The following is a 22,136-nucleotide window of genomic DNA, read 5'->3' as shown; positions in this document are numbered from 1 at the left end:
TTTAAGTCAAACATGAAGCTCATCCCTAATCAGAAGGTTTGTGATATCCTTCGCGGAATCTACAAGTAAGGACCTTCACAAAGACATTGATCACCATTTTCTTCATGGTACATTTGGAAACCTAAGTTTGACCTCTTGATACACCACATAAGTATAAAAATAATTCCTTCTTTTCTTATTTTTTTTTTGCTTTGCAGAGGAGAATGGTCTATAGGCTGGTGAACTAGCAGCGTGGCAAGATGTCCAATCTAACATCAAATGACACATCTCCTCAATCTAACCCTACGGACCTCACAGCAAGAAGAACAGAGACGGCCTTATGTGGGGTCACCGTCCTCCTCTGCCTCTTTGGACTTGTTGGAAACACCATCGTCATTTTCTACTTCTGGTTCAGAATTAAACTCAACCAGTCAACGGTCTACATCCTGAACCTGGCGGTGGCCGACTTCCTGTTCTCGGTGGGATGCTCTATCTTTTTTCTTTATCTTGCGTGCGTGATCAATGGAGTGCAAACCACCGATGAGAGTATTCGGGGCATCAGTATATTTGGAGAACTGCTGATCAGTTTCACATTTAACGCGAGCCTCTTTTTCCTTGCGACTCTCAGCTTTGAACGGTGTCTGTCTGTCTGTTTTCCCCTCTGGTACAAATGCCGGCGGCCGACATACCTGTCAGCCATATTGAGTGCGGTAATGTGGATCCTGTCCCTTCTGATATCTGTACTGGAACGCTTGGTTATCCCAGAGCACCGTTCTACTGTATACATAGTCACATCTGTTATTTTCCTCCTAGTCAGTCTTCTCATGGTTGGTTCCAGTGTGGTCCTTCTCATCCAGATCCAGAAGTCGTCTGTGGAGTGCCGCCCCTTGAAGCTGTACATTGTGGTCATCGCCGCCATCATAAACTATCTCATTTCACTGGCTCCATCCAGAGTTCTAAGAATGGTGTATTTCTTTGCTGTTGTGCCAACATCATACATGAGGATTATCTCCGTCATTGTGATCTGTCTGTGCTCCGCGTTCAATTCTGCTGCCAATCCATACATCTATATCATTGTCGGTAGGTGGAAGAGGAGGATCTCGGCTGCACAGGCCTTGCAATTGGCCTTCCAGGAGGACTCAAACCAGACGTCTGAGGAGAACATCACAATGGGGAGTCAAGACTGAAAACAAATCAGAGGCAGTAGAGATAGATTGTGGCAAAACTTTGTAGACTGGATTACAAATGTTCCACCGCTACATCTACAAAGTCCAACAAAAATTAAGGAACTGCTCACCCAGAATGCTTCTGGTGGTATGGTAACCATGGCATATACTGTAGACATTGGCATTGCAGAAGGTGGTAACACCTTTGAAAAAGGATATTGGTCTCAGTCTAAGCACCACTGGCAGGGCAGGACTTAGGGTGGTGGGGGCCCCTGGGCTTGAGTCACTTTCGGGCCCTACCTTCTATACATTACCGTATTTATTGACGTATAACAAGTTTAGGAGGGAATTTTAACTAAAAAAACTTTTAGGAGGGAAATGTAAAAATGGCGCCGCTGAGATACAGAGTCCTGTGTATCTCGACGGCTCTCGGGTCCTCTTGGTGGCTCTCGTGTCCTCTCGGCAGCTCTCGGGTCCTCTTGGTGGCTCTCGTGTCCTCTCGGCGGCACTTGGGTCCTCTTGCAGTCCCAAGCGGAGCCGAGAGTAACCCGAGTGTACTCGGCTCGGTTCACAGTCACGCCCACTCCCTGTGTTATGTCCATCATAGGGCGGGAATGGGAGTGACTGTGAACCGAGCCAAGCCGAGTACACTCGGCTATGTATCTCGGCAGGGGCCCCCTATCGGGCGCGGCCCATGGGCTTGAGCCCAGTGAAGCCCAATGGTAAGTCCAGCCCTGACCACTGGGGATAATTATAACAATCAGTGAAGGAATTGAGTTTTAGATATCATAGGGGACGTTACTCTTCCTCCTAATAGGTTGGAGGTTTTTCCCTGATGCTACAAGAATGATATGTTCTGGGTGATATTGGAGAATTGCTGTCATTAAACTATTATTTCTATTTTTTGTATTATTATTATTATACAGGATTTATATAATTCCATTAGTTTGCACGTCACTTTACAATATAAAGGGAGACAGTACAGTCACAATACAACTCAAAACAAGAGGGTTTGGAGGACCCTGCTCCTCATAGCGTACAATCTAATAGGAAAAGAGAAAAAATTGAATACCTGTGGGAGATGAGTTGATAGAGACATTTGAAATACAATTAGATGGAGGTGGGATAGGCCTCCTAGCCCCTGTACACACGGTCGGACATTCTGCCAACCAAATCCGTCGGATTTTGTCCGTCGGATCTTGTCCGAAACTGTTGCATACACACGGTCGGACTAAGTTGTCGAAAAATCTGATCATTCAGAACGTGATGACGTAATTTCGTTACGACGGGACTACATTCAGGCTAGTAGCCAATAGCTTTGATGTAGGAATTTGATCTCAGCATGCGTGGCACTTGGTCCGATCAAAATTCTCTACACATGATCGGAGTATGTCCGATCAAACCAGTTGGTCGGAAAATATTTCCAACATGTTGGAAAATTGGGTCCGACGGAGATTCGGATGGAATCAGTCCAATGCATACCACGCACAATCGGATTATCCGACGACACGGTCCGATAGGACTCATTCCGACAGATTCTCCGACCGTGTGTACAAGGCTTTAGAAGGGAGGCGTTAGGGTCACCTAAAGGAAGACAGAGTAGGAGATGGAAAGATTGGAGTAAGGAGTTCTAGAGGATGTGTAAAGCTCTGCAGAAGTCCTGGAGGTGAACATAGGAGGAGGCCACGAGGAAGCGAGAGCAGGATTTCTTGGGAGGTCTTAAGAGGAACAGAGAGGATGGTTTGGTTAATGTTGTGAGATAAGGTTGGTGATTTGGTTGTTTGGTTGGTTAGCTTGGGGAAGAGTTGTGAATGGTTTGATAGGTTGTAGCTAGTATTTTGAATTGTATTCATTGGGTGATCAGAAGCCATTAGAGAGATTGGCAGAGAGGGGTGGAGGACACTGAGCCGAGGCAGTGAGGGGTGCAGGACAGTGAGCAGAGAACAGGATTAGTAGAGAGGAGTGAAGAACACTGAGCATAGACCGGTGGAGGGATTGGCAGAGAGGGGTCAAGTACACTGAGCAGAGGCCAGTAGAGGGATTGGCAAAATTGAGTGAAGGACACCGAGCAGAGGCCAGTGGAGGGATTGGCATGTGAGGGGTGTACTTACTTTTGTGAGATACTGTATATCTGCATGCACCATTGATTGTTTTTATTGGTCATTATTGTTGTCTTGTCCCTAACTAAGAGAGGTAGTCAACCCTAAAATAGAATGCGAGAAGTTAGTAGGCAATAGAGAAGCAAATCCCCCGACAGTTGGGTTTATTGCAGACTCTGAACACTTAACTCTTCGCAAAGCATATCAACATTATGAGGGACTTCCACCATCCTCATAGGATTATATTTTATTATATTATAAATATTCTTAATATGAAAATGTAAAAGAATGCACAAAGGCAGGAGACACACGTAACCCTTCCACAAAGGTTTTGGCTTTAGATACACATAAAATATTTCTATTAACTTAGTTATTAATATTGACTCCACCACTGGTCTGCAGAAGGCCTACCTGATATCAGTCTCCACCATTACATTGCTCAGTGATCATAGGGCTGCTATTGTATGAGGGGCCTGGTATGTCCGGGTCGACACCAGCCTTTCTCAACATTTGTTAACATGAATAAGCCCTTAAAATAATTTACTGGTCTTGGGGAACTCCTGCTAAAACATACTATATCTACAGCCCGTGATACATTAGTGTGATGGTCAACGGGAAGAATGTTCCTCCTTACACTTGTGGCCATTGGAAGGAATTATCCCCTCATAGATAGCTAAAAAGATCAACGGTGTCAGTGGGAACTTATCTAAGCCCTTGTACACACGGTCCGTGAATCCGTCGGAATGTGTCCTATCGGACCGTTTTTTCGGATAATCCGTGTGTGGTCTGCATCGGACTGTTTCCGTCGGACCAAATTTTCCAACTTGCTGGAAATATTTTCCGACAAACTGGGCCGATCGGACATACTCCAATCATGTGTAGAGAATTCCGATCGGACAAAGTGCCACGCATGCTCAGATCAAATTCCTACATCAAAGCTATTGGCTACTAGCCTGAACGTAGTCCCGTCGTAACGAAATTACATTGTCACGTTCTGAACGATAGGATTTTCCGACAACTTTGTGCGACCGTGTGTATGCAACAGTTTCGGACAAGATCCGTCAGACAAAATACAACGGATTTGATTGTCAGAATGTCTGACCCGTGTGTACAAGGGCAAAGAGTCAGAAATCGCTCATTGCTCAAGGAACCCCTTGTAACCTCCGGAGGAACCCTAGGCTTCAATGGAACTCTGGCTGAGAAACTCTGGTCTACAGGCTGTGTCATCCCCATCTTCTTTTAGCCCTTGTACACATGTGTCGGACATTCCGACAACCAAATCAGTCGGATTTTGTCCGAAACTGTTGCATACACGCAGTCAGACAAAGTTGTCGGAAAATCCGACGCGATGACGTTATTTCGTTACGATGGGACTACGTTCAGGCTAGTAGCCAATAGCTTTGGTGTAGGAATTTGATCTGAGCATGCGTGGCACTTTGTCCGATCGGAATTCTCTACACATGATCGGAGTATTTTGTTGGAAAATTTTACCAACAAGTTCATACTCCGACGGAAACAGTCCGATGTAGACCACACAAATATCCAAAAAAATGGTCAGATCGGACAGATTCCATCGGAATCTCCGACCTTGTGTACAAGGGCATAGACCCTTTTCACGCTGCCAGCATTTTTCAGGCGCTACAGCGATATAAACAGCGCCAACAAAATTCACTACAGTGTGAAAGCCGGGCTTTCATACCGGAGCGGTGCGCTGGCAGGGCATCAGAAAAAGTCCTGCCAGCAGCTGCTTTGGAGCAGTGAAGGAGCGATGAACTCACCGCTCCTCCGCCGCTCCTCCACCGCTCCTCCGCCACTCCTCCGCCGCTCCTCCACCGCTCCACCACCGCTCCACCACCGCTCCACCACCGCTGCTCCCCATTGAAATCAATGGGGCAGCTCTGCGATACCACCGGCAAAACGCCGCTCCGGCTGCCTTTTGCGGGCGGATTTAACCCCTTTTCGGCCGCTAGTGGGGGAGGTGGTTGAAACTGCCCCACTAGCGGCCGAATAGCCCTGCTAAAAGCGCTGCTAAAAATAGCACCACTTTACCGCTGATGCCCAGAGCGGCTCGGTGTGAAAGGGCTAAGATCATTCTCAACTCCAAAACGCTGCTCGGCATTTGAATAGCTTTTCAGAGGCATTTGACACAGTGGTGAGGAGAAAATGTGATTCCCCCTCACCGCCTGTTTTAACCCCCTTCTGCCTTGTTCAAGAATTTCTTGTTTCCCAGTCATATTGTGCATTGTCACCCTGTCACATGCGCCCCCGGTGGAGACTTCACAACTTACAGACATGGTCCACTGCTGCCCCTCTCAGGAAACTGTCGCTCCAGCATCGGCTGCACAGGGCTGCTCTAGTACCGGTGATGGGGAACCTCGGCACCCCCAGATGTTTTGGAACTACATTACCCATGGTGCTCAACTACACTGCAGAGTGCATGAGTATCATGGGGAATGTAGTTCCAAAAAATCTGGGGGCGCCGAGGTTCGCCATCACCGGTACTAGAGCAGCCCTGTGCAGCCGATGCTGGAGTGACAGTAGACAGGAAGAGGCAGGAGGTCAGTGGCACTAGATGAAGAAAGATGAAAACAGAATTTTGTTCAGTTCCCGACCAGCGCACGCCGATGTACGTCGACAGAATGGCACAGGCAGGCATATTGGCGTACAGGTACGTCCAATCTTCAATGCCGCCCTGCCATCGGGAGCGTGCCACCGGCGGCGCGCTCCCGCGCTGGTCGGGACCCCCGTGAGTCCGGTCGCGGGACCCGCGGACTTGATCGCCGCGGGCATACCCGCGATCGTCTCACGGGACGGCTGAATGGAGGAAATGCCGTGTAAACAGCATCTCCCCATTCTGCCTAGCAACTAGTGATGCTGATCTCTGCTCCATGTGATTGGAGCAGAGATCAGTGTTCACTAAATGAAAGCCCAGCCCCCCCACAGTTAGTAACACGCCCCTAGTAACACTTAACCCCTACACTGCCACCCACTGGTTAACCCCTTCACTGCCAGTGTCATTTACACAGGAATCACTGCATTTATATAGCACTGATTGCTGTATAAATGACAATGGTCCCAAAAATGTGTCAAAAATGTCTGATGGGTCCCCCATAATGTCGCAGTCACAATAAAAATCGCTGATCGCCGCCATTACTAGTAAAAAAAAGAATAATAAAAAATGATTAATAAAAATGCTATAAAACTATCCCTATTTTGTAAATGCTATAACTTTTGCGCAAACCAATCAATAATCGCTTATTGCAATTTTTTTTACCAAAAATATGTAGAAGAATACGTATCGGCCTAAACTGAGGGAAATTTTTTTTTTTTTGATATTTTTGGGGGATATTTATTATAACAAAAAGTAAAAAAGAATGCATTTTTTTCAAAATTGTCGCTCTATTTTTGTTTATAGCGCAAAAAATAAAAAACGCAGGGGTGATCAAATACCACCAAAAGAAAGCTCTATTTGTGGGGAAAAAAGGACGTCAATTTTGTTTGGGAGCCACGTCGCACGACCGCGCAATTGTCAGTTAAAATGACGCAGTGCCGAATCGCAAAAAGTGGTCTGGTCTTTGACCAGCAAAATGGTCCGGTCTGTAAGTGGCCCTAAAAATTGTTCCCGACTTGGAGCACAGAGCAAACGAACTGTCCTCCAGCTCGGGTTTACACCAACTTGTATAATCTACCTGTGAGTATCACTCCATGCTACACGTGTGCGGTGCTCGCTTGGGTGGTGCTCTATTATCTAAGAGTATGCGTCACACTGGATAACCTGGTCAGCCAGCGTGGGCCAGGAAATAATGTAATAAAAGATATTATTATATATGATTATCTAATGTACATACCTGAGACATTATACACACTGTAATCCTCTGGATCTGGGGCACAGCTTTCCATCGGCTGGTAACACCCATTGGATCCTCGCCAGGTATAATAATGTGTAAAAAAAAAGAAAGAGAAGCGCCGAGCAATTCCTAGTGCAGGATTATTTTATTTTGGTTATAATACAAAATATTGTTGACAGTATAAGGTGCACTTACATACTAAGGGTAGGTGCTTCCTACGTCCAGCATCGCAGAAGAGCCCGCCGGGGGGTGTCCCTGTGGAAGAGTCCACAAGCGCCATACGTCAGTGGGGAGCTGAAGCCTCGAGGGACCTCTGGAGGACACCGGCTGAGTAACTCTGTGTAGCAGTGATCCGGAACTATCATTTCTACACAGAGTTATTCAGCCCATGTCCTGGCAACAAAAGTCAGTACACCCCTAAGTGAAAATGTCCAAACTGGGCCCAAAGTGTCAATATTTTGTGTGGCCGCCATTATTTTCCAGCACGGCATTAACCCTCTTGGCCATGAAGGTCACCAGAGCTTCACAGGTCACCACTGGAGGCCTCTTCCCCTCCCCCATGATGACATCACAGAGCTGGTGGATGTTGGAGACCTTCCCCTCCTCCACCTTCCGTTTGAGGATCCCCCACAGATGATCAATAGGGTTTAGGTCTGGAGACATGCTTGGCCAGTCCATCACCTTTACCCTCAGCTTCTTTAGCAAGGCAGTGGTGGTGTTGGAGGTGTGTTTGGGGTGGTTATCATGTTGGAATACTGCCCTGCGGCCCAGTCTCTGAAGGGAGGGGACCATGCTCTGCGTCAGTATGTCACAGTACATGTTGGCATTCATGGTCCCCTCAATGATCTGTAGCCCCCCCAGTGCCGGCAGCACTCACGCAGCCCCAGACCATGACACTCCCACCACCATGCCTGACTGCAGACAAGACACACTTGTCTTTGTCCTCCTCACCTGGTTGCCCCCACACACGCTTGTCACCATCTGACACCAAATACCTTTATCTTGGTCTCATCAGACCACAGGACATGGTTCCAGTAATCCTTGTCCTTAGTCTGCTTGTCTTGCAGTCTTTCTTGGGCATCGTCTTTAGAAGAGGCTTCCTTCTGGGACGACAGCCATGCAGACCAATTTGATGCAGTGTGCGGCGTATGGTCTGAGCACTGACAGGCTGACCCCCCACCCCTACAACCTCTGCAGCAATGCTGGCAGCACTCATACGTCTATTTCCCAAAGACAACCTCTGGATATGACGCTGAGTGTTTTTGGGGGTGTCTCTACCAGCTTTGCCCATCTAGAGAGGACATTTCTGCCCATTCTTCTTCTTTGTAAAATATCTCAAGCTCTGTCAGATTGGATGGAGAGCATCTGTGATCAGCAATTTTCAAGTCTTGCCCCAGATTCTCAATGGGATTTAGGTCTGGACTGTGACTGGGCCATTCTAACACATGAATATGCTTTGATGTAAACCATTCCATTGTAGCTCTGGCTGGATGTTTCGGGTCGTTGTCCTGCTGGAAGGAGAACCTCCGCCCCGGTCTCAAGTCTTTTGCCGACTCTAACAGGTTTTCTTCTAAGATTGTCCTGTATTTGTCTCCATCCATCTTCCCATCACCTCTGACCAGCTTCCCTGTCCCTGCTGAAGAAAACCATCCCCACCACATGATGCTGCCACCGCCATGTCTCACGGTGGGGATGGTGTGTTCGGGGGATGGGCAGTGTTAGTTTCCCCCACACATAGCGTTTTGCTTTTAGGCCATAAAGTAGAATTTTGGTCTCCTCTGACCAGATCACCTTCTTCCACATGTTTGCTGCCCCCTCCCCCACATGGCTTCTCACAAACTACAAACAGGACTTCTTATGACTTTCTTTCTCCAATGTCTTTCTTCTTGTCTCTTCCATAAAGGGCAGATTTGTGGAGAGACGACTAATAGTTGTCCTGTGGACAGATTCTAACCCCCTGAGCTGTGGATCTCTGCAGCTCCTCCAGAGTTACCATGGACCTCTTGGCTCTTCTCTGATGAACGCTCTCCTTGCCCGGCCCGGTCAGTTTAGGTGGACGGCCATGTCTTCGTAGGTTTGCGGTTGTGCCCATACTCTTTCCATTTTCCGATGATGGATTGAACAGAGCTCCGTGAGATGTTCAAAGCTTGGGAGATTTTTCTATAACCCAACCCTGCTTTATACTTCTCCACAACTTTATCCCTGACCTGTCTGGTGTGTTCCTTGGCGTTCATGATGCTGTTTGTTCACTGAGTTTCTCCAACAAACCTCCAAGGGCTTCACAGAACAGCTGTATTATTACTGAGATGAAATGACACACAGGTGGATTATTTAGGTGACTTCTGAAAGCAATTGATTCCACTAGATTTTAGTTAGGGGTATCAGAGTAATGGGGGCGCCATACAAATCCCCCACGCTTTTCATATATTTATTTGTAAATAATTTTGAAAAACATTTATCATTTTCCTTCCACTTCATAATGATGTGACACTTTGTGTTGGTCCATCACATAAAATCCCAATAAAATACATTTATGTTTTTGGTTGTAACATGACAAGATGTGGGACCTTTCAAGGGGTATGAATACTTTTTCAAGGCACTGTAATTATCAGAGAGAATTTAGCAGTTTTCCACATAGAGGTCTTACCTGGCATACATCAGACAGCTCCCCCTCTCTGCCCAGGCAGTGATTACACTCCATGAGCAGAAGCCGCGGGGTATTAACCCTCCTTCCTCCGGCTCTGAGCTGGGTGTACATGGGGGGGGGGGGGGGGAGGGGCACCATGTCTCCTGGGCTTATTGGTTCCCCCGGCTTACTTGAGCGCTGGTCACAGAGGCAATCAAAGAGTAGATCGGATTTCATTGCCTCTATGGCCTTGGAGGACCAGAGCGATGTTATAACATCACTTTCGCTCCAGGGTGGAAGGAAACATTTTATTTTTATTTTTTTTAAAAGCAAAACATAAAAACAAAAACACATTTTTTTTTTTTTTTTTTTGATCTTTTAAAGGTAAAGAAGAAACTTGGGGTTGTTTTGACCCCAGATCTTTTCATAAAGAGGACCTGTTATGCTTATTTTTATTAAAAGGGATGTTTAAATAAAAGTGATAAAAACAAAAAATGAAAAAATAAAAAATAAAAATGTAAGGGACAGTGTAAAAAGAAAAAAAAGAAAAAAAAAATGTAACGCACCCCCATCCCTCCGTGCTCGTGCGCAGATGTGAACGTCATGCGTGTAAGTCATTTTTAATAACATCCAATTACAATATGACTTGTGTCGCAATTGTATGCGTTATATTATTTTTTCTTTATTTGCTATTTTTTCCCCCCCACAAAAGTGGAGTTACCCTTTAAGTACCATAATTTGTCGCCATTCCACAAGCGTGTGCAGTTTTAAAGTGTGACATGTTAGGTATCTATTTACTCGGCATAACACTATATTTCCTATTATACAAAATAATTGTGGTGTGTTTGTGTATATATATATACACACACCACAATTATTTTGCATAATAGGAAATATAGTGTTATGCCGAGTAAATAGATACCTAACATGTCATATAACATGTCATATATATATATATATATATATATATATATATATATATATATATATATATATATATATATATATAATATATATATATATTTATTCATTAACCACTTGCTTACCGGGCACTTAATACCCCCCTCCTGCCCAGACCAATTTTCAGCTCTGTCGCACTTTGAATGACAATTGCGCGGTCATACAACACTGTACCCAAATTCAAATTTTTAATCATTTTTTTTTTCCACAAATAGATCTTTCTTTTGGTGGTATTTGATCACTTCTGCGGTTTTCATTTGTTGTTAAAAAAAAAAAAGTAAAAAGACCGAATTTAAAAAATATATATATATATATTTTTTTTATATTTTGTTATAAAATTTGCAAACAGATAATTTTTCTCCTTCATTGATGTACGCTTAAGAGGCTGCGCTGATGGGCTGCGCTGGTGGGCAACGATAGGGTGGCACTGGTGGGCACTGATGGGCTGCACTGGTGTGCACTGAGAGGTGGCACTGATGGGTGGCACTGAAGGGCATTGATAGGTGACACTGATAGCTGGCAGTGATGGGCACTGATAGGTGGCAGTGATGGGCACTGATGGGTGGCAGTGATGGGCACTGATTGGCACTGGTAGGTTACACTGATAGGCAGCACTGCTAGGTGGCACTGATGAGGCAATAATTAATATGTGGCACTTGTGGGCATTGATAGGTGGCACTCATGGTAATTGATAGGTGGCACTCATGGTCATTGATAGGTGGCACTGGTGGGCACTAGTAGGTGGCACTGATGAGGCAGTGATTAATAGGTGGCACTTGTGGGCATTGATAGGTGGCACTCATGGTAATTGATAGGTGGCACTGGGCATTGTGGGCACTAGTAGGTGGCACTGCTGAGGCAGTGATTAATAGGTGGCACTTGTGGGCATTGATAGGTGGCACTCATGGTAATTGATAGGTGGCACTCATGGTCATTGATAGGTGGCACTGGTGGGCATTGTGGGCACTAGTAGGTGGCACTGATGAGGCAGGGATTAATAGGTGGCACTTGTGGGGATTGATAGGTGGCACTCATGGTAATTGATAGGTGGCACTCATGGTCATTGATAGGTGGCACTGGTGGGCACTGTGGGCACTAGTAGATGGCACTGATGAGGCAGTGATTAATAGGTGGCACTTGTGGGCATTGATAGGTGGCACTCATGGTAATTGATAGGTGGCACTGGTGGGCATTGTGGGCACTAGTAGATGGCACTGATGAGGCAGTGATTAATAGGTGGCACTTGTGGGCATTGATAGGTGGCACTCATGGTAATTGATAGGTGGCACTCATGGTCATTGATAGGTGGCACTGGTGGGCACTGTGGGCACTAGTAGGTGGCACTGGCACATGTGCCTCCTTCCTCTTCGGGACCAAGGTCCCTTGAACATAAGTCTGTCAGTGTGAGGAGAAAAAAAAAAAGATCACCAAGCTTGTTTACACACGTAGGCTGACAGCGGATCACGTGGTAAGGGGCCAGGATCGGCCCCTTACCCGGATCGGTGATCACCTGAGGCTCTGTGACTCGGTGATCACAGCGCACGCATCCTGCAGGGGGCGCGGTGGGGGGGGGGGAACGTGCAAAGAGGAGGACATCCTATGGCGGACTACCGGAAATTCAGGTCCACGCTGTAGCCGTCATTGGGTTATAGCGCGGACGGGAAGTGGTTAAAATGTATTTTAAAAAAAAGTGCTTTTGAAGAACCACTGCGCAAATACCGCGTGACGTAAAAAAAAAAAAAAAAAATGCACCATTTTATTCCCTAGGGTCTCTGCAAAAAAATAAAAAATAAAATAATATAATGTGTGAGGGTTATAAGTAATTTTCTCGCAAAACACACTGATTTAAACTAAACAAGTAAACAAAAAGTAGCAGAAAAGTCTTCACTGGATAAATGATAATTGCCGGATTATGAGTTCGGCTTTCATTAGACACACCTGTTGCCGGTAACACCGCGTTGCTCATCATCACCGGCCCGTGGATTTAATTGCTAATCTAAACTTTATTTTTGGATATGTAAACAGTGGGAGGGAGGGAGTGTTCAGGGTGTAGAGTTGCCGGATTTAAACGTTTATTTTTGGCAGCGTGAAGATCCCCGTAGGAGGAGGAGGAGGAGGAGGAGGAGGAGGAGGAGGAGAAGGAGGAGTCTGAGGGATTCGGATTTGTTTTGTAGACGGGGTGGGGAGTTGTGGAGCAATTAGTGTAATTAATAATCATCAGTGAATTCCAACCCTTTCCAGAAAATGAAGATCACATTATCTCCTATCATTTGTAAATCACCAAACTGGAAAACGACGAGCCAATTCCTCCGCCAGGTGCTGTATTGAGGTCACACACTAAACGTTTGTAGCGGGAAGACGTAACTTTACAATAATTACCGATGATCTTATAATTATAAGGCAGCTTCCGAAACGAACCTTTGCTCTACTTCTACTTATGTTTAATACAAATATACTTTTGAGATGTTTGGAGTGCAACCACAGAGGGTCCGTGCCAGGTTCTAGGGTATATTGAACCATAAAGGTCTCGATTAACCACTTGAGACCCGCGCTGTAGCCGTCATTTGTATATATACCCGCTGTATACCTCCTTTGTCGGGACTACGTCTATTGACGTCGTCCCGTGCACGAGCGGCCTGCGCGCCCCCTGAGGGTCTATGAGACTCGCCTGATCACGGATCCGAGCAAGGGGTCGATCCCGACCCCTTACCACGTGATCAGCTGTCAGCCAATGACAGTTGATCATGTGATACAACGGAGCCGGTAATCGGCTATTATTCCTCCTCGCGCTGATAGCGCGAGGAGAAAAAAAAAAAAAGAGCCGATCACCGGCGGCCGTGATCGGGACATCAGTCCCGATCACGGCCAGCTTTCCAGTGCCCATCTGCCCCCCTCAAGAATAAATAAATGCCCCCCGTAAGTGCCACCCAGCAGTGCCCACAGTGCCACACAGCAGTGCCCACAGTGCAACACATCAGTGCCCACAGTGCCACCCATCAGTGCCCACAGTGCCTCCCACAATCTGCCTCAACAACAGTGCTGCACGCCAGTGCCACATATCCGTGCCCATCAGTGTCATCTACCAGTGCCCATCAGTGCCCAGCAGTGCCACCTATTAGTGCCCATCAGTCCCCTCTATCAGTGGTACCTACCAGTGCCCCTTAGTGCCACCCATCCGTGCCACCCATCCGTGCCATCTTATCTGTGCCCATCTTTGCCCATCAGTGCCGCTTTATCTGTGCCCATCAGTACTGCCTTATCTGTGCCTATCGGTGCCACCTTATCTGTGCCTATTATTGCCGCCTTAACTATGCCTATCAGTGCCCACCAGTGCAGCCTATCAGTGCCGCCTCATCAGCGCACCTCAATGAAGGAGAAAAATTACCTGTTTGCAAAATTTTATAACAAACTATTAAACATGATTTTTTTTTTATTTTGCATCTTTTTTTGTTTATTTAGCAAAAAATAAAACTCCGAGCTGTGATTAAATACCACCAAAAGAAAGCTCTATTTGTGGGAAAAAAATGATAAAAATTTCATTTGGGTACAGTGTTGTATGACCGTGTAATTGTCATTCAAAGTGCATCAGCGCCGAAAGCTGAAAATTGGTCTGGGACTGAGGGGGGTTTAAGTGCCCAGTAAGCAAGTGGTTAAGAATGTTCAGTGTTAGGATTTAACACTTCTTAAAGAGGAAGTAAACCCTGATGGGTTTTACTTCCTCTTTCATTCCCTGCAAAGGCAACGCATAATGGACTAATATGCATCGCATCGCATCGCATCGCATCGCATCGCATAGTAGTCCATTATCTGTCACTTACCTGACACAGGAGCCAGCGAAGTCACCGCTGTCCCCTGTAGTCCAGCGTGTCCATCTTCTCGGTGGGGTCTCGCAGCTCCGCCGCTGTCATTCAGCGAAGCCACGATGACGTCACTCCCGCGCATCCACACGGGAGCCGAGACGCGCGGCAGCTCCGTCGTTGAAGATGCTGCGCTCAGTGCACCTGCGCCGTAGACAGCGGTGCCTGTCTTCGGGCGAATATCTCCTAAACCGTGTAGGTTTAGGAGATATTTCTTGGACCTACAGGTAAGCCTTAATCTAGGCCTTACCTGTAGGTCAACGTGTGTTGTAAGGTGTTTACAACCACTTTAATAGCTTTCTATATAATTTAGCCACCACTGTGTAATAGATGCCGTGTCTGCCAATATTGCCAGAGCCTTCCATTGCACTCATATATATGAAATCACATTGAGATTTGTTTCAACCAATGTTTAAAGATTTTAATGGATGAACAGTGTATATATGAATTACAAAGAAAGGTGGACATTGACCAATACGAATACAAGATAATTGTGCAATGGTTACGTAACATGTTGGTCTAATAATTAGGTCATAATACTGGCGAGAATCTATGTTTTTGGAATATATTAATGTAGCACTAACCCCCGAAGGAGCTGCTGGTTAGATTTGGGCTTACCGCTACCTCCCGGCTTTTTTCGTTGTACGTCTAGGGGGTGTCCCGTGGTAGACGGCCCAGTAACTTGGAGACTGGCAACAGATCCACTTGAATGGATTTTATTTGAAAAAACGTAAACAATGAAACGGTCTCTTGAATTGGGATCAGAGGGTTGGAAAGGAAAGTTCAGGTACTCTTAGGCTCGGTTCACACAGCAGGCGGCACGACTTGCAGCGCCGCGACCTGCACACGATCAGCGGCGACTTGCAAAATGACTTCTGTATAGAAGTCAATGCAAGTCGCCCCAAAAATAGTACAGGAACCTTTTTTCTAAGTCGGAGCGACTTGAGTCGCTCCTATTAAAACGGTTCCATAGTACAGAACTGAGCGCGACTTGTCAGGCAGTGAAGTCGCCTGGACAAGTCGCCCCTGTGTGAACCGAGCCTTAGTGTCACAGTCAAATTTGCTAAAGAACTTGCTTACTTTGACTGCATCCAGAGAATAGCCATTCGCAACTGGATGATCGCTCAGCTTGGACAGTCCTTCTCTCACAAGGCCTAGCTGCCAACAAGGTGCTTTACTCAGGAACAAAATCTTTATCACAGACGTTGTTAGAGAACACGTGGGAAATTAAGCTGTAAAACACTTGTAGGATACCTGGATCTTTCAGCCTGCTTGGCGATATCCACAAGACCGGATTCTCTCAGTTACTTCAGCCCTTCCAGGCTCTTATTAAGTTAACCAAACTCACACATGGTGTCCTTCTAAAGAGTCCTACCCTGGAATGCTCGAAGTCCAATGGGTCTCTCCAGGACCGGAGATGGCACCCATCCACCTCAGAATCCTCCTCTAGTTTCCATGCCTTGGGCTAGCCAGCCCAGAGGTATCGAAATCGGGTGGATCCGCACCCAAGGCCATAGCCTTCCTGAGGGCTGGACAGGAGGACTAGGACCATGTAATCAGCACAGCATACTAGACCGAAACCCCCCCGAACCACGTGACGTCCGCATCTTAAATACCCTCTCCCAGAGGGCACAGCGAGAGGGCCACTCCCACTGACCTGACTCCGAAAGAGAGTAACTTAAGCACCTGACCAGACCATAGTTCCACGCCTCCCACCAGAGACAGCACCCCCTTGTGGCCAGGCTGAACATCATACGGCCCAGTCCGACTGACACAGAAGTCAAATTTAGACAAATAGACCCAAACCAAACTGTAGTTTGGGTAAAGTTTTAATTTTGAAAAACATAGCGCATGCTCTTCAGGAGCCCGCCGCTACAATTGTAAAGCACTGCGTAAACTGCTGGTCCTATATAAATCCTTTATAGTAATAATAATAATTGTTTGTTTCTTCAATCTCCTGTGTTCACTTCACATTCAGAGATTATCATTACCGTATTTATCGGCGTATAACACGCACTTTTTCCCCTTAAAATCAGGGGAAAATCATGGGTGCGTGTTATACGCAGATCCTGCGTGAATTTTGCATGATTTTTGAGCCTCTGGGTGGCTTTCAGCCGCCTTCGGCCCTTCTCGTGGCTTTCAGCCGCCTTCGGCACTTCTCGTGGCTTTCAGCAACCTTTGGCAGTTCTCGTCGGCTTTCAGCCATCTTCGGCCGCTCTCGGAGGCTTTCGGCGGCCGAAAACCACAGAGAAAGGCTGAGAGCGGCCAAAAGTTTCCGAGAAGGGCCGAAGGTGGCCGAGAACTACCGGGCGCCGCCGAGATACACAGGACATCTCGGCGGCGCCATTTTTAAAAATAAAATCTGACAAGGGGACAATGCACAAGGCTGCATTACAAGGCTGCAATGATGGACACAGGCTGCATGACAAGGCTTCAGATGGACACTGATAAGGCTGCATTGATGAGCATTTAAATGTAAGTTTTTTTTCCTTAAATTTCCCTCCTAAACTTGGGGTGCGTGTTATACGCCAGGGTGTGTTATGCGCCGATAAATACGGTAATTCTTCCGAAACAGCCGGGAACTCTCATGGTGATTACTAAATGAAATATTTATCTTCTTGATAATTAAAAGTAATAATTAAAGAGAATCCCAGAAGAGTAACATCATAGCACCGGCCCCGACACCTCGGAGAATAATTAGATGAAATAAAGGTGGTTGTTGGTGACTCCGGAGGATCCTCTAATGGTTTCCATTGCATTCCAGATAATGAGAAAACAGAAACACGGCGTGTTATTGTGTTCATTGTGTCATCAACGGGAAATAAATCTCTTTATAAACTTCTATACTGGAAGGCGATGACCTGACCACAATGTGCCGACACACACGGGGCCAGTGATATGTTCTGATGAGGGTGGCACACTCTAGAAACATGTTCAATAAGGGGAGCACTGAGGGGTTATAATGGGTGTCTGAAGTTCTAAATAATTTTACCATGTTTGATCCTCAGAAGATGTCTTTCTGAAGTGTATTGCACCTTTAAGAAGATCTGGGTTGCCCGGTTAGTAATCCTTTCTCCTAACTAGACACTAGGGATGAGCTTGGTGTTCGAGTCGAACGCACTGCGACCCATGCTTGGCCAATCACCGGCAGCGAGGAGAGCCATAATTGGACACAGGCAGGATGCCTGTGGCCAATTATAGCTCAGGGGGTTTAGTACACGCCACACACTATATAAGGCCGCCAGCGCGGTGGCCTTGTGTAGTGTGTTGCAGCGTTCAGGGAGAGAGCAGGATAGGCAGGGACAGTGTGTTCTTTTCTTGTGAACCCAGCGCTGTTAAAGTGGGTGTTGTGTGCCTCCAGCACAGTAGACACCTGTAGCTACCCTTTATTACTGGTGTTCTGTAATACAGGCATCTGCAGTAGTTAAAGTGGGTGTTGTGTGCCTCCAGCACAGTTTACACCTGAAGATACCCCTTATTGCTGGTGTTCTGTAATACAGGCATCTGCAGCAGTTAAAGTGGGTGTTGTGTGCCTCCTGCACAGTATACACCTTAAGCTACCCCTTATTGCTGGTGTTGTACTGTTTCTGTAACACAGGCAGGCAGCTGCAGTAATTGCAGACGGTGTACTGTGTCATCTGCTCAGTGTGCACCTAAAGCTACCCAATTTCTGGTTTTCCCATCTCCCTTCAGGCCATTACTATGTCTGGAAGGCCAACAAGGAGAGGCAGACAGTCACAAGCCAATAAAAGAGGGCAAGCAGGCTCTGTGTCTAGAGACAACAGTGCTGGTCGTGGACGCGGTGCATTGTCATCAGCACATGGCCATGGGACACGCTTGTCCTTATTTTCGGCAGCTGGACGTGTTGAGCAGCATCATGCCGAAGACTTGGTAGAGTGGATGACCAAGCCCACCTCATCCTCCTCATCCTCTCTCACCCAGGCTCAGGGTACTAGCAAAGCAGCTGCCAACGTGTCCTCTTCCCTCGTCTCAATGTCATCAGTCACTCCTTCCCTAGACCCACCATGTCCTCCTGAGGATTCCCCCAAACTGTTTTACCACAATGTTGGGTACTTGCTCCAGGAGGATGCTCAGCGTTTTGAAGGCTCTGATGATGATACCCAGCTAGAGGAAGGCAGTAGCATGAGCGCAGAGAGAGGGGACACAGACTGAATCACACTGCAGAGCTCTGCCTGTGCAGGGCGCTGCCTCTGCGCGTTATTCCAAAAGTTCTTTGGTGTGGGCCTTTTTTGAGACGAGTGCATCAGATCGCACTGCTGCTATCATCAGTCGCTTGGGCACCACATGCTTGACCAGACATATGTTGACCTGCCATGCAGCTCGTTGGCAAGCGTACCTCAAAGTCCCACACCAAAGAACAAAGCGGACCTCTCCTTTCTCCTCATCAGCTGGGATCTCCAACTGCACTAGACCTTCAGTCCTCTCTGAAACCTGCACTGAGAGGAATGAAGGTGTAGAATTAGGTATGTCACAGCCAAGTACTTGTGGGCACTCTGCTAGCAGTACACTGATTGTACCAGGCAAATTTGCCTGCCCCAGCTGCTGGACTGTCGAAAGAAGTTCACTCCCAGCCATCCACATGCCCAGCGGTTGAATGCTAGTGTGGCTAAATTGCTAGCACTTCAACTGCTGCCTTTTGAGTTGGTAGACTCGGCCCCGTTCCGTGAGTTTGTGCAATGTGCGGTTCCTCAGTGGCAGGTCCCCAAATGCCACTTTTTCTCACGGAAGGCAATTCCGGCTCTCTACCAGCAAGTGGAAGGCAATGTCAATGCCTAGCTGAACAGGGCGGTCAGTGGTAAGGTGCATATTACCGCTGACTCATGGTCCAGCAGGCATGGACAGGGACGTTACCCATCTTTCATGGCCCATTGGGTCACTCTTCTGGCAGCTGGGAAGGATGCAAGACAAGGTGCAGTAGTGTTGGAGGTTGTTCCGCCACCACGCCTCCAAAATGCTACTACTGGATGTGACACACCTCTCTCCTCCACCCCCTCCTCTTCTTCTTCCTCTGTGGCCTCTTCCAGTGCTTTGTCCTCGGAAACCAGAGGTCCTCCATAGGCGTTCAAGGGGCTACGCAAGTACGCAGGCAAAAAGATGCTGTGCCGTGCTTGCGCTGGTTGGTTTGGGGGACAGGAGCCACACTGGAGCAGATATTTTGTCAGCTCTGCAGGGGCAGGCCGAGAGGTGGTTGATGCCATGTCAGCTTAAGCTGGGAATGGTGGTTTGCGACAATAGCACCAACCTTCTCTCCGCCCTCCGACAGGGACAACTGACCCATGTGCCCTGTGTGGCTAACGTCATTAACCTGGTGGTGCAGCAGTTCTTGGGCAGGTACCCGGGCTTACAGGATGTCCTGAGGCAGGCCAGGAAAGTCTGTGTGCATTTCCGCCGATCATTTAATGCCAGTGCTCGGCTGGTTGAGCTCCAAAAGGAGTTGAACCTGCCCAAGAACCGCCTTATATATGACATGCCCACCAGGTGGAACTCAATGTTGGCCATGCTGCAGCAGCTGCACACACAGCAGAGGGCCATCAATGAGTACCTGTGCGACTAAGGCACTAGGACAGGGTGAGGGGAGCTTGTTTTATTTTCACTACACCAGTGGGGCATGATCAGGGATGCATGCACTGTCCTGTCACCATTTGAGGAGGCCACAAGGATGGTGAGCAGTGACAGTGCATGCATCAATGACACTGTACCTCTTGTCCACCTGTTGGAGCATACGCTGCGTGGAATAATGGACAGGGCACTTGAGGCAGAACAGAGGCAGGAAGAGGAGGACTTTCTTGCCTCTCAAGGCTCCCTTTATCCAGACAGTGTTCCTGTTGTCCCACCCATTACACAGGAAGAGGATGAGGAGGAGGAGGAGGCTTGTGTCAGCATGGAGGTGGAGCCTGGCATTCAACATCAGCAGCAGCAGTAGTCTTTTAGGGATGATTTAGAGTCCCAAAAAACCCGTGGACTTGTATGTGGCTGGGAGGAGGTGGCTGCGGATCATGTTGTCCTTAGTGACCCAGACGACTCCGGACCGAATGCCTTAGCTAACCTACGCTGCATGGCCTCCCTGATCCTGCAAAACCTGCAGAAGGATCCTTGTATTCTTCAGATCAAAGAGAGGGACCATTACTGGCTGGCCACTCTCCTTGATCCACGGTACAAGGGTAAGGTTATGGACCTTATATTGCCGTCGCAGTAGGAGCAGAGGATGATACATCTTCGGGAGGCCTTGCAGAATGGTCTGTGCAACGCATTCCCAGAGACTAGGAAGTTACAAATTCCTGGTCCTGGACAACGTGTTGCTGAGGCTTCGGTCAGTCACAGAAGGAGCGGTGGAGAAGGTGGCCGTCTGACCGATGCGTTCAGACAATTTTTTAGTCTGCAGCCCCAAGGTATGATCGGTTCCAGCAACCATCACCAGCGTCTGATTTACATGGTGCAGGAATACCTTGGGGCAAGGTAAGACTTGGACACCTTTCCGACTGAAAATCCTCTGGCTTACTGGGTCTTGAGGATGGATCACTGGCCAGAGCTTGCACAGTATGCAATTGAGCTACTGGCCTGTCCTGCATCCAGCGTTCTTTCGGAACGCACCTTCAGTGCTGCTGGTGACTTTGTAACCGATCACAGTGTGCGCCGGACCACCGACTCAGTTGATCGACTGACCTTCATCAAGATGAATCAGTCTTGGATCACCCACAGCTACCAAGCACCTGAAACTGATGTAACCGAATATTTTTTTTTTTGAAATGTCACATCCCTTCAAGACTGCCTATGCTGATGCTGAGTGACTGTCCTGTTATGCTGAGTGACTATCCTCTTCCTCATCAATGATCCTGCTGATAGCTTGGAAGAACATTTTTGGTTCTGGGTGACGCCACCAGTGGCTAAGGCCCAATTTTTCAGCCCCTGTTTAACAGGGGCATGTGATTACAATATTTAATGCAATGCTTTGCAGCAGGGCTCATTCCTGTACTCCAACTAGAGTATCTGGGAGATGTTGCACTGTTGTGGCACCAGCACCAGTGCCTAAGGCCCAATTTTTCAGACCCTGTTTAACAGGTGTGTGTAATTACAATTCTTGATATAATATTTCACAGGAGGGCCCGTTCCTGTGCCCACCCAGAGTAACTTTGAGGACTTATAGTGTTGTGGCACCAGCACCACCACCACCAAAGGCCCAATTTTTCTACCACTATTCAACAATGGCAGGTGATTACAATTCTTGATATAATCGTTCACAGCAGGGCGCTCCAGTGCCCACCAAGAGTCACTTTGAGGGCTTACAGTGGTGTGGCAACACCAACACCTTAGGCCCCCATATCTGCAGAGCATATAGGGCAGGCCCCTACTTTCAAACATCCGACAACAAACGTCTCCTACTTGCAAACGGAAGTAGACAACAGGAAGTGAGATGAAAAAAGACGGACGGGCAAAAAAATTAAAAATAGATTTTTTGACTGGAGCTACACTTTAAAAATGTACCAGTTCAAAATTACAAACAGATTCTACTTAATACAACAAACCTACACAGTCCCTGTCTTGTTTTCACCGCCTGTATACTGCTGTTCTGAGTATATAGG

General features: G+C 47.3%; 1 protein-coding gene across 1 annotated transcript; it reads left to right on the top strand.

Moving 5' to 3' along the window:
* The first annotated feature begins 203 nt into the window (after nucleotides 1-203).
* LOC143925327 (mas-related G-protein coupled receptor member H-like) lies at nucleotides 204-2,019 on the top strand. The gene has a single exon (XM_077449906.1). It carries the CDS (start codon nucleotides 240-242, stop codon nucleotides 1,164-1,166), a length of 927 nt encoding a protein of 308 aa, XP_077306032.1. The 5' UTR covers nucleotides 204-239; the 3' UTR covers nucleotides 1,167-2,019.
* The last annotated feature ends 20,117 nt before the right edge of the window (nucleotides 2,020-22,136 follow it).

This window comes from Lithobates pipiens, unplaced genomic scaffold (assembly GCF_037356315.1).
Source record: "Lithobates pipiens isolate NorthernLeopardFrog02 unplaced genomic scaffold, aLitPip1_a1.2 Scaffold_22, whole genome shotgun sequence".
NCBI lineage: Eukaryota > Metazoa > Chordata > Amphibia > Anura > Ranidae > Lithobates > Lithobates pipiens.
This window is presented reverse-complemented; position numbering and strand designations above follow the sequence as displayed.